The sequence below is a fragment of the Macaca mulatta genome, chromosome 11 (genome assembly GCF_049350105.2).
Source record: "Macaca mulatta isolate MMU2019108-1 chromosome 11, T2T-MMU8v2.0, whole genome shotgun sequence".
In the NCBI taxonomy this organism is placed as follows: Eukaryota; Metazoa; Chordata; class Mammalia; order Primates; family Cercopithecidae; genus Macaca; species Macaca mulatta.
The window spans coordinates 47,140,620-47,154,603 of record NC_133416.1 but is presented as its reverse complement, the minus strand read 5'-3'; the positions used below and the strand labels follow the sequence as shown (position 1 = coordinate 47,154,603).

The window sequence follows — 13,984 nt, the reverse complement described above, 5'->3', positions numbered from 1 at the left end:
TTAAAAAGTAAATTATTGGCAAACGTAGTACTTTACTGATTATTTACTGATAATAATACTGATTATTAAATACTGAAATTTAATATTTGTTAGAAATGTTAAATTTCTAGAAAATAGACATAGTGCTACCTGAATGCTAGTATAAACTCTAACACTTATACAAATAATACAAATCTGAAATACAAGCAATGAACTTAGTATTTATTAGAATACACACTATATGTAAAGCAATGAGCTAGATATTCTGAATCATACAAAGACGAACACTATACATGGTTATTTTCACACAACTCACCAAGTACACAAGAGATATGTATATATTTTCATGAACTGACAGAAGAAGTAAATCTTAATTTTGTTTGGAGGTATGGGGAGGGCTTTATTAAAGAAAGGCAATTTGAATTATATTTTGAAGGAAGAGCAAAACAATCAGACAGATATATGTTTGCATGGTTCAGGAGGGAAGAGAGAAGGAAAGAAAGACCACACTACTACACAACTTTGGCCAATAGCAACTCATGTCAGTGTGAATGGCACCCACAAAAGTGTGACATTCACAGCCTGCATAGTCATGTGTGGTAGCCCTCAGAGGAGAACTTTGTAGGCAAAGAAACTAAAACCATGGAAAAAAATGGTTAAAAAATTATCAAAATATTAGAACTATGTGTTATGTGGAGTGTATCTGGAGAACAAGTTGTAGAGATGCCTACTAAGGGACACATTTGAAAAGTTATTTATCAACTTAACAAGATAAGCCAACAGATGAAATGAAAGATTAGACTGGATAACACCTAAAGGACCCTATTACTTCTGGAATTCTATAAATCTAAATCCCTACTACAAGATACAAGCAATTACAATAAACTGGTAAATTTCCGTAGTGAAGAATAATATGATGTAAGTAAGAGATACACAGCGGCAGGGCTCTTACATTTGATAAGAATAATGAGCAAAGACACAAGTGAGGCCTTTAATATTTACCTGACAAATTAAAGAAGTTCCCTCCTTTGCTTGATTGGCATCTGCTCCTAATAGAAGCAAGCATTCAACCATGATGCTGTTATTCTGATCACACGCTCTCTCTAGCATCATATTTTTTAAGTCATCATCCATAGCTACTTTTGCAAAACACTTGCAACAGAGGTTTAGAAACTAAAAAGAGTGGAAATGAGAATTAGAGTCAGATAAATACATAACATTTAGGATGCAAGTGGAAAACACTGTACCTGTTGATCCTTTTGTTCCATGATACTGGAAGACATTTGATGGAATATTACTAAGTCAAACGAATGATGCACCAGCAGCTTAGAAAAAGATGCTGACAATTTGAGGATTGCTAAGATTGTCTGAAATCCCTAAAAGTATAAGAAAAAAATAATAAACTAAGCAATTATAGGCAAAAAGAATAAACAGTATAAAGCAGAGAGTTTGTATATGAAACAATACCTAGGATGTTCATTTAACTATAGATATACTGGGTTGGTGCTTGAAAGTATTTATCCTGTAAATAAATACTCCCTCTCTCTCTCATGACTAAGAAATATAGCAGGTACAAAGAATAAAATGCTAGTTAACCATCCAGTAGCAAAGCAGAAAAAAGAACTAATCCCCTCAAATTTGGTTTTCAAAGATGCTTGTCTAAAGCCATAGTTATAGGATGAAACCCAGATATTAAACAGGATTAAAACAGTTGGATCAGCAGAGCTACACATCCAAATAGGAAAACAGAGTAAAAATTTTTATTATAATATGAATAGTAGGTTCTCTAGAGAGCCTAGCATATCCCCCAACTTTCTGTGCTGTCTTCTGAAATGTTTACCTCAAAAAGGCTAGCGTGGACTCTTAGGTTTCATTTATGTTGAGTGTAATAGAGAAGCACTGAGGGCACTCTGAGGATTACATTATAATAATAAGTTATTTATAAAGAACACCATTACTTTTTTAGAACCACCTTAAGCACATCCCCAGAGTCTGTCCTCTTCACCCATGTGATGTTTTAATGAAAGACTGGGATTTGACTTTAGTATTATTTAGCTTGGGTAAACCCAAAGATCATCTTAACTTTTTAACATTTTATTACCTCTAAAATTACATATTAATAAAATTGGCCAGGCACCGTGGCTAACACCTATAATCCCAGCGCTCTGGGATTGCTTGAGCCCAGGAATTTGAGACCAGCCTGCACAACATGGCAAAATCTTGTCTCTATGAAAAATATTTAAAAATTAGCCGTGCGTGCACCTGTAGTCCCAGCTACTCAGGAGAATGAGATGGATCACTTGAGCCCACCCAGGAGGGTGGGCCCAGGAGGCAGAGGTTGCAGTGAACCGAAATTGTGCCACTGCACTCTAGCCTGGGCCACAGAGACCCCATCTCAAAAAAAATTTAAATTAAGTTAAATCATCTAAATATTAAAATTATTACTTCAAACTCTTATGATACTGAGTTTCTACAAATACTAATATTTGATAAGCAAAGTAGCCTTAATTTATGTATGTCTGAGGGACAGGTGGTCTACCTGCCTCTAGAGCCAGAGGTCCCTGAAAACTAGTGAATGCTGCAGCAGAGCAGGTCATGCAAATGTGCAGAAAGTACATCAATCGAATTAAAAACTTTTAAACACTGAACTGAAGGCTGGGTGCAGTGGCTCATGCCTGTAATCCCAACACTTTGGGAGGCCGAGGTGGGCGAACCACTTGAGGTCAGGAGTTTGAGACCAGCCTGGTCAGCACGGCAAAACCCCTCTCAGCTAAAAATACAAGCATCAGCCGAGCATGTTGGTGCATACTTGTAGTCCTAGCTACTAGAGAGGCTGAGGCAGGAGAATTGCTTGAACCCAGGAGGCGGATGGCGCTGTGCACTGAGATTGTACCACTGCACTACAGCCTGGGCAACAGAGTGAGACCCTGTCTCAAAAAATAAAATAAAACACTGAACTGGACAAATAAAATATGTTGGCAGGACAGATTTAGTTCATAACCTCTACTGTAGAGATTCTAAAATTAATGCCTAGATGAATTAATCCAGAGTGACTGAGAGTTCCATACCCGCATAAAATCCTTTCCTTTCCTTAAGATTACTTTTAATCAATCCTATCTTGCTCTAATCAGCCTATCCTGAGGCACATTATGAAAAGCAGTTATAAAACACATTGTTGTTATTAATGTAAGAATTTTGTATGTTCTTAACTTCATAATTTTTTAAAACACTTTACACACATTCTCTCATTTACTGATGGTGTCTGTGCAAAGATTAGAGACCAAGTATTTTTATTCCTGGTCAATGCTGCCAGTTACAAAAAATATTTCCTGAGTCGGCTAGGCACCTTGGCTCACACCTATAATCCCAGCACTTTGGGAGGCTGAGCAGGACAGATTGCTTGAGACTGGGGAGTTTGAGACCAGCCTGGGAAATATGGTGAAACCCCATCTCTACAAAAAATACAAAAGTTAGCCAGGAATGGGAGTGCATGCCTGTAGTCCAAGCTACTCAGGAGGCTGAAGCACAAGAATCACTTGAGCTCAGGAGGCAGAGGTTGTAGTGAGCTGAAATCTGCCACTGCACTCCAGCCTGGGTGACAGAGTGAGATCCTGTCTCCAAAAAAAAAAAAAAAAAAAAAAAAAAAAAATTCCTTAGTGTAGTTTATGAAAGTTGCAAACTCCACAACTAAGACAGAAACTCTTGAAGAAAAGCTATTTGTTTTGCTACAATTAAAAAAAAAATTATTTCTTAATCTCCCCTGAACTCACTCTAGGCCAATATCTTGAATTCCTTATAAAGATAGTTATTATATATCATGTTTTAAATTTTGCTTGATGAAAAATGTTAAAAACATTTTTTTCACTGCAAGGAAAAAAATTAACAAGTCAAATTATTAGAGGTAAGCAACCTACAATAAAACCCAGAGAGTGACAAACTTTGGAATATTTATAAATTCTATTTATCTAAAATCTAAGTGAATAAATTCAGCTCTAGCTGAGATTTCTAAGCACAGTCTCTGAACTTTTATGGGCAAGATAAATGGTGAATAAACATGCTGACTTTAGAGATTTAATAATGAAACACTGGATCTTTAGAGATTCAATCCAATTTTCTTTGCTTGTATAATTAAAATAACTACAAAATGATAAATGGTTTTCCATTAACTAGAATACCCCATTCATGCAAAGTGGGAATTACACGAACTGCTCCAAAAGTGAAATTTGCACAAGTTCCCAAGTTCTTTCCAAGATAATGCACATACTTCAGTCTGTACTTCAGCAACATCCTTAAATCGGTATAAGCTGGAAGCCAGAATTTTTGCCAGCAGATGTCCAGTTCCTATGCATAAATTCTTCTTTGTAATCAAGCATCCTATAAGACTTAAACCCAGACACTGAATTTCTAGAAGAAAAAAAAAAAAAGAATTGTTTTAAATCTCAAAACTGAAGAAAAATATTTACAGACATCCAGTCGCCAGCTAATGGCCTACAAAAATCTATTCTAAATCCAGAATTCAAATTGTACTGACCTTGGTCATCTGGATACATCTGCAGTGTGTGAAGCACTGAATCCACAGCACCTTCCAGGGATAACACCCCTAATGCATCAGTAAAATGTGCAATAAAAGAAATTACTTTTAATCCACATTTCTGAATCCCAGGATTTCCAATGAACTGAAATCAAAAGAATACTTGCTCTTAAAAATGAGATCTTAATACTTACCTTAGTTAAGACCAGTTATAGACTGATGAAATATAAATCAATTAATCCAAACACAAATTAGTATCCTTGATTTTGTTTTCTATAATATTAATTATGTTTATGCATTATGAAGAATAAGAGTTAGCATTTTTACAATTAATGAGAGCTTGCTCTGTGCCAGGCATTGTAATAAATACTTTGTAGGCATTTTCTTTTCATAATCTCATGAAATCCATACTGATATCATTCCCATTAGAAGAAGAATTCACTGAGGGTTAGAATGGTTGAGAACTATTCTCAAAGTCCACACTAACTTAATAGTTAGTAAAATGTAATGACCAGTAAAACGCAATGCTGCCTCTCAACAAAGAAAATATTGATAATTACTCTTCACTGCAAGTTCTTTGCATGCCTTATTTCATTTATCTCCTCGACAGCTTCATGTAATAGGTTTGCCAAACTTTGAAGATGCAGAAGTAAGAGCTCAAGTCACAGAACTAATACGCACTGGGCCTGGGACTTGAATATAAATGTTTCCACCTTAAAAGCCCAGGATCTTAATTACAACATCATCCAACCTCTTTAATCTGAATTTCCTCCAGATGCTTTGACATTATAAAGGTATTTTAATACAGGTCACTTCTTTGTCCAGACCATCCTACTCATCAACCAAGAAGAAAATGCAACATACATCTAACTCTTATTCTGGTCATCTCTGCCTTTTCACACACAAGCAATACGCTCCAAACATCTACCTTGGTGTGAATGCTCAACTCATAGCTTTTCTTTCAAAAATTATAATGCCATCCTTCCCAGGAATTTTGCTTTCATTTAGATGATGTTTTGCAGACACTCGTTTCATGGTACCTCCACTCCAAAGACGTGATGGCCTCCACCACAGATAATCCAAAGAGCTGAAATACCTTCAAGCCGGATGTCTTTGACCGAAATCTTCTGCCTTCCAAGCTTCCTCATTTCTGTACTCTCAGTGAACAGATTTCTATCCCTTTCTCAGTCTAGTCCCCTAATGTCTCTCAATTATCTTTACTCATTATCTTCTTTACAGAGGCTGAGAAGTATCAGTTTCTCACCCTGTGTCCTTCTACTTCACACTTTAATTGCTCAGCTTGGACATCATTTCATGTATCATCTTAATAAGACATTGTCTCCCGTGACGTTTTTGTTTCCTGTCACTGTTTCCATAAGCACATCAGCTTGGAGGCCAATTAAATTTGGGTTTAAATTCTGTGAATCTGAGAACCATTAAATAAATCTGAGAACCATTAAATGAATGAAGTAACAATTACTCAGACAATGACTACTAAGAAGTGGTAAGTAAAAAGTGAAACTTCTATTCAAGAAATATAAAGAAATTCAGAGTCGTGCGAAGTGAAATTGGAAGGCTGGTTTGCTGTGTCTCAGCTCCCTCATCCTTAAAACAATTCTCCTAATGCAGGCTGTGATGGGGAGGAGATGAGATGGCTCTGTCCATGGAACAGACCTGGAGAGAGCAATCATCACAGGTCAGGCCTGGGGCTAAGCGCTGTCCTCAGAGATGAAAAACTTCAGAGTTAATGAGAGACTTTCCCTTAATTGGTCCTCTCTTTCCTCAAGTTACCACTTTTTCTTTATTTCTAAACTTATCAATAGAAAAGTCGACTCCCACTACCTCCACATTCGCCTTACCCTTTAATTTCCTATAATCAGACTTCTTTCCTAGCCATTCTGAACATAAACCAAAGAAAAAAGTCTAATAACAACTTAATTGGTGCTTTTCACCCCTTAATTTCCATGACACAGTACCCCCCTAATTATTCTCAATCTTTAAAACCATTCCTTTACCCATCTTCTTTACGATCTCTTCTTTCACCTCCAAACCTTGCCCAAAGTTCTTTCTATTTTCTATTCATATGTGGGATTTCATACACTAAGATGACTTCAGGTCGTAATAACAATAGCAATGACCACAATAACAATGCCAAAACCTATGTAGCACTCGCTCTGTGCCAGACATTCTTTTAAGTACTTCATATGTATTCGCCTTCTTAATCCTCCCAAAACCTTTGTGATGTAGACACACTATTGTTGTCCTGATGTACGGATGAAAAAAATTGTGACACAGAGACATGTGAGCACACAAGTCAAAGCACAAGTTTAAACTCTCTAAAGTTCTAAGCCCAAATTTATTTTTGCTTGATACCAGTATCTTAACTCAAATATTCAAGGCCAAAACTTAGTATCTTCTACAAAACAAAGTCAGATTGTCATTCTGAACTTTCTGTTCGATTAATAGGACCAACATTCCTGTTTGACAGGCAAGGCCAGCTTCACAGGTGTGTATTTGTACAATCATATACGGCTTCATGCTCAGAGAGCACTTGCTTCAATGCTCTGTCATCACCCTTGTAAAATCCTTAATAATTTTCAAACAAGGAGAGTGCATTTCCATTTTATTACACAATTACATATCCACTTCTGCTCCCAAGCTCAAAGTGTATCATAAGCTTCTTTTTATGTTAAAATTATATCAAATTGATATTTATAAAGCACCTACCTTTGTCCTTAATAGCTCTACATCTAACGAGTTTCTACTCATTTACTGGTCCTTTTACCTGGAACTCCCCTAGGCTCTAACCATTTCAGTCCAGGTCAATGATGACTAATGACTTGTAACAGATAATCTCTGATTTGTCTATGCAAAAAGAGAATTCAGAGTATAAACTCATAATTTTAAATATGAGCATCTGATTTTTAATAGCTAAGTAAATGTTTAAAAATTAATATTTATATATACATATATGTATTATATAGGTATGACTATCGTGATATTTACAAACCCACAAAAGAATTTCCTTCAGTTATCTAATGCTCCATCTTGCAATAGTAACGTATTGCACTGGTGCTCAAATAGGGATTAAAATCAATTTACTAGTGTCTACTTAGGAGGTGTTTTTCAAGTGAAACTCTGGAGATGCCAACAGAAGGATGGCAGCATCCTACCACCTATGCTTTACTACTCTCCAAGTTTTTTTCAGAGAATCCATAAATATTGAAATGGTTTCTCTAATGAGTGAGCTTGCCAGCTCAATGGAAAAATACTCACGCTGGCCTCTTTCCTAGCTACTAGGTAAGTAGATTAGCCAAAGAAAGGAAAACAGACTCACGTTCCCAGATAATTTGTGTTTTGTTTTCTCCCTTTATCCTTTTTTTCTTATAAATCCCATCTCTGATTTTGATAAATAAGCTAAATGTTTGGAATCATCTCCCTTGTCTACAAGTAAGTGGCATGGTGATAGTGTCGCTGGATTAGTCTTTGAAAAATTAAAAGATTAAGGCAAAAGAGATCCAACATCATATGACTGATAGCCTCAAAGAAGAGAGCTAAAATAATGAAAGAGAAAAATACAGATATTTAGGCTGGTCACGGTGGCTCACACTTGTAATCTCAGCACTTTGGGAGGTCGAGGCAGGATTGCTTGAGTCAAGGAGTTTGAGACCAGCCTGGGCAACATAGTGAGACCCTGTCTCCACTTTTGTATTAAAAATAATAATAAGTAAGTATATCCAGTTCTACTTCCAAACTCAAAATGCACCACAGGCTTATTTTCACGCCAAAATTATATCGAATTGATATTTATAAAGCATCTATCTTTATCCTTAATATCTTTACCATGTATATGTATATGTATATGTAATATACATGTATATAAAGATGCAATTCAATAAAACTTCCCAGGAAAAAAAGTTGAATGTATAGCTAGAATGAGAATACCATATCCCAGGACTAACATTGAGATATATCCTACTAAAGTGGATAGATTTCAAGAGAAAAAATTCTTTCAGCGCCAGGCAAAGAATCCAAGCACTTAACAGTAAGAAACAAATGAAGCTGGTCTCAGACTTCTCCACTAAAACATTCAGTACTAGAACACAGTGAAATGCCTACAAACACTTCAGGGAAAAAAAAAAAAACAATATTTTACAACCAACATAACTTTTTTTAAGAGTGCAAAATTTATAAAGGCAAAAACAGCAACAATGAAATATAAACATTAGATATTCAAGGAATTAAACTTTTCTAAAGAAATTCAGACAACTAAAAGATGAATGGAAAAACAATAACAAAAGGACTTGAGATGAAGACTGCTTCCAAATAACTGTAGGAATAAGGTAAACACAAACTTAGAAAGCATAATTAGAAAGCTGAATATAAATATTATCTACTCTGCCAATGTGGAGTTAGTTTATTGAAAAAAAGTAGGTGGGAAAACAGGAGATATCAGAAGTGCAAATACTCTCATCTTATATAGCCAGGAGTCAAAACATACTTTTAAATCTAATAGCAATAACATTAACATTTATTGAGTGCGTACTATGTGCCAATCATTATACTGACACTTCCGCATGAATTATCTTATAAAATCTTCAACAACTCTAACTGAAAAATCAGTTATTATCTCCATTTTATACATAATAAAACCAAGACATTAAGTACTTGTCCAGGGTGCAGAGTCTGTAGGTAGTGGTGTCAGACTTAAATTCAGATGTCTTAATTCCAGAAACCACAAACTTAGCTATTAGAAAATTTTACATAGCTAAAGCTATAAAAGCGAACATATAATTTGCTACAATTGGGTGATAAAAGCGAGGGAGAGGACATAAAGCAGTGGAAATATATTAATTTCAGCCAAAAGTGTGCATAAGGTGTCAACACACAGGAAGGAAAAAACGAATACCTGGGGAATACATTCATACACATAGAAAATTGAAGATTTTTCCAAAGCAGCACATTAGGAATCTCACCTCATTGTTTTTTAATATTTACGTAGGATGATATAATTTGGAAATGGTATAATTTATCTGATTAGTCTCTATTGATGGGTACTGCATTGTCAGGAAAGATTAAATTAAGCTGCAGTAACAATTCTCAAAATTTTATGGTGTGCAAAAATAATAAGCTCCATTATTGCTCATGCTACATATGTGTTGCAGGTCAGGAGGGGACTCTGCTTGTTGTAGTCCCTCAGGGACCTCCACTGACAGAGCAACTACTATCTTAAACACTGCAGGTCAACATACCTGAGACAGTGCTCCCTCCATTTACAACTCCCTGACCAAACTTAGTCACATGCTTCAACCTAACTACTAAATCCTATGCCAGAATCACCAGAAGGTGGAGAACTAAAAATATTTGGCGAACAGCATGAATGATTACCATGTAAGCTTTTAGTTTGTTGCCACATTTTTAATTACAAATCATGCCACAGTGAACATTCAAGTCTAATAATATTTCTGTACATGAGCAAGTATATCTACATTAAAAATTCTTAGAATGAAATTGCTGATCAGAAAATATGGCATTTTAATTTTGATAAATATTACCAAATTTCTCTCCAACAAGCTATTTCGTTATCAATTACGTTAATAACAATTATAGTTGAAACTTTTAATGTGTACATATACCAACTTCATTTAGACCATAATCTCATCCATCTGTAATTTGTTTTGGCAAAAGGAGTAAGATATTCAGCTTCCTTTGCTTTTCCCAAATGGCTGAAGAGTTAGTTGTTCCAACACAAGTAACTGAGTAATCTATTTTCCTCCCAGCAGTCGAGGAATATCATAACATTACAAATTTTTATTTAAGTCTATTTCCTGAGCCACCCTTATGTGGCACTGATCTGTCTCCTCTAGTGCCAGTATCACACCATTATAGTTACTAAAATTGTATAATACATTTGATTATCTTTTGGAGTTAGGCCATATGAATTAACACTCTTGTTTAAAATTCTCCTGATTGCTCATATGTATTAATTTTTTCATGCAAATTTTACACTAGCTTACTTAGTTCCAGAAAATACTATTGTTATTTTTACTAAGGGTTCATAAACATAGATCAATTTTCATTTTTAAAAATTTAGTCCTTTTATCAAAATAGAAGATGTATCTTTTCATATATTCAGCTACTCCTCTCTACCCCTAAGCTTCGTAGTTTTCTGTATATCCATCCTGTAAACCTTTTATAAATTTTACTTATATGCAATTTGTTGTTATTGTTATTGGTGTTGCTTTTGCAGATAAGCTCTTTTTTTGACTACTGAAATAAATATATTCAATATTTAAGCTGAGTATATTTTGCTTCAAGGTTTTTGTGAAGCTCACAAGTTCTCTGATTTGTGCCCATTTCATCTGAAGATTTGTTTTACTTTACTGGATTTCCTCACTGAAGAACACAGGAATGTCACCACATATAAAACACAGATGCAGCCAAAATGTGTAGAGTCTATTTTCTGCTTTGCTCTCTGGAAACAATAATGGACAAATATATCTCTCTGGAACAGGTGACAAAGTCTTCATCTGTGGAAAAGCTAAAAGGATCAGGCATAAATGGAACATCGCTGTTCTAGACAGAGATTTTAACTTCAGCTTGAATTTTATTGCATTTTTATGTATCCAAACATGGATTCACTTTCATAAATACTCTTCTTAGTCTGCTTTATAAATCAGAGTTGAATCTCAAGTTCTACCTTATTTGGAACTCTGCTCTCCAAGTTTAGATGTATTAAAATGTAATTCATTTTATCGTGTCTGCAATATTTGGACCTAAAACCTCTGATGCTTTGTAATTACTATTCAGAGTAAGACATGCAATCACAGAATTTTGGAGCTACAGTAATCACTCTCATCTCTTAGAGCCATTTTTCTCAACCATGGTGAAGGATTAGGGGAATTACACTGGAGAGGTCTTTGAAATAAAATATTGTTACTTGTGTTTCTCCATGACCTTAACTCGCCACCTCTAACGATAATCAGTGCTGAGTGAAAGGCTGTGCGTCATTACTGAAGTACTGGCGTGGGGGGAAAAGCAGTGTTCAACCATTTCTTCTCAGATGGAACAAAGCGATTTTCTCCACATCACAGCACTTACCTGCTCTCTTGGCTCCCGACTGCTGAGGTTACATCTCACTTAGGCTTCTCTAATAACTTTAGAGAATATTGGCTAACTGGAACCAGTTATATATATGGCTTTTTTGGTACCTCTTCCACTTTTCACCAACACTCACCATGAATAAAATTAACTGTTCCCTCCTCTATGTACTTAGACTATGTTCACAATGCTGGTATCCCTCCTAAGTGCTCGTGTAGAACAACTGATTTTATGCACAGTTGTTATTCCTTTAACAATGAGGCAGGATAGGTATTAAAAGGAAGTAACCATGTCTTCAGGACGCGGCAACTGTGGCAATCTTACTGTCAACATAATAAGTTTCAGCATTCGCATTGTAGTCCAGCTCATTCAAGCAAAGCTATCTCCAGTAGGGAATTGCCCCTGTAGGGAGCATGCACATTTTGATTTTCCTGTCCTCAGACTGACCCTTTGCTCATTATATTAGTAAAACACACACCGCTGGGTGGAGATTTCAGAGAGTTATGAGACATGGGATATATGAACAAACATGTACAGCTACTGCACATGTGCACCCAGAGGACAACCTAGAATATGCTTACTAGTAACACGTCTTCCCACCTGCTTATGAAAAGTCATGTATGACTCCCACAAATGGAGTCTTCCTAGTGCCAGTCTATGCAGTCTCCTCCTTACTAGCAAGCCCGCCCTGAATTCTGTCAGGGTAAGTGTCTATTCCTCACTTAACCTGCAAAATATTCTTTCTTTTGCAATAAATTACTCGATGCTGCATCTCCTCTGCTGTGTGTCTCTTGTTTACAGAAAAGAACCAAGGTTTCACAACAGACATCAATAACCAGATTATGAGATTCAGGAGAGAAGGGTACAAAGCATTTTTATTTATCTTCTAAATGCCTAACCGCTTCCTTCCATATACTTATTTTCAACAAATATTTCTCAAGTTAAATTTAACCCATTACAACATAAATTCTTGCCATACTCAAGGACTGTATTAAAGTTTGAGTATAAATGACTCAAACATATTATAGGCAGTGAGTGACATTATAAAGTTCACTTTAAAATGAATTTTTAAGGGAGATCTCTTTGGAAGCTACTTTAATTAATTTATGACATTTATCAAAGTATATCAAAAACATGGAATCATTTCCATTAATTACTTTAAATTGGCTCCTCCTTTTATAAAAACGTTCACACTAATCATGTCTTTATTCTTAACATCTTTAATAAAGAACCAATGCATTTTATGCAAAATTTCCAAAACTTAATTCCACCAAAACTTTTTGCATTACACAATTTAAATTTAATTCCCTTTTTCTCTTTTTCATATTCAGTATGATTTATTGATACTTTAATTATAACGTAGGAACATAGATATATAAATGCTAATAAATGGAAACAATGTATACCAAATCATTTCAGAGGTTATCTCTTAGGAGAGCAATGAAAAGGAACACAGGGAATCAAAGAAGACTTTACTGTTTTTGTTTGTTTGTTTTTGTTTCTGTTTTTGTTTTGGTTTCGAGACAAAGTCTCACTCTGTCGCCCAAGCTGGAGTGCAGTGGCACCATCTCAGCTCACAGCAACCTCTGCCTCCTGGGTTCAAGCGATTCTCCTGCTTCAGCCTCCCGAGTAGCTGGGATTACAGGCGTGCATCACCATGCCCAGTTAATTTCTGTATTTTTAGTAGAGACAGGGTTTCACCATGTTGGCCAGGTAGGTCTCGAACTCCTGACCTCGTGATCCACCTGCCTCAGCCTCGCCATAGTGCTAGCATTACAGACCTGAGCCACCGTGCCCAGCGAAGACTTTACTTTTAACCCTGGTATGTCTTCATGGGCTAAATCATATACCATGAGACCAGAAAAGAAAGATAAGTAGCCGGAGAGGACAGACAGAGAAAACAGCAGCCATAGCACCCAGCATGACTCATAAGGTCTAGCTGCATATCTGGCTCTTTGGTTCTCTTTTTGGTTGAGCAAACTAGAGTGGATTTATATTACTGGCAATCAAAAGAATCTTGCCTACATTTGCAATTGATAATACACTTAGCTGGACTTAGCTTAGTACGTATCTTTTCACTTCCCACATCTTATGTCTCTAACCACATGACTTCCTGCTATCATAGTAAATGGAGAATAGAAAACTTCGACTGAAAAAGCCCCCTAGTTCTCCAAATTTAATACTTTAGTTAACAGTGTAAAGACAGAAAACTCATATTCAACATACCCTGTTCAAAGCTGCTAGGACCAGTTTGTGAATATCATTCTTGAAACACTGTTTTTTAACCATATTTAGCTTACGATGAGATTCTGCATCCTCTCTGGATTCTTCTGGCATGCCTAAATGCACAGATAAATAAATAAAGAAAGACTT

The 13,984-nt window shown here is 35.8% G+C and overlaps 1 protein-coding gene across 5 annotated transcripts in view; it reads right to left on the bottom strand.

Moving 5' to 3' along the window:
• The window catches only part of LRRK2 (leucine rich repeat kinase 2), a 147,799-nt gene that overhangs the window by 94,906 nt on the left and 38,909 nt on the right, over positions 1-13,984 (bottom strand). For all 5 annotated transcript variants that reach the window (XR_013400962.1, XR_013400963.1, XM_077953862.1 and 2 more), the window contains 5 exons: positions 13,838-13,950; positions 4,511-4,655; positions 4,244-4,383; positions 1,227-1,355; positions 982-1,152 (listed from right to left, as the gene is read on the bottom strand). Coding sequence is in view for 3 of the 5 variants with exons in the window: in XM_077953862.1 (XP_077809988.1) it covers positions 982-1,152; positions 1,227-1,355; positions 4,244-4,383; positions 4,511-4,655; positions 13,838-13,950 (698 nt within the window). In the remaining 2 variants the exon portion in view is untranslated. The remainder of the gene's footprint in view (positions 1-981; positions 1,153-1,226; positions 1,356-4,243; positions 4,384-4,510; positions 4,656-13,837; positions 13,951-13,984) is intronic.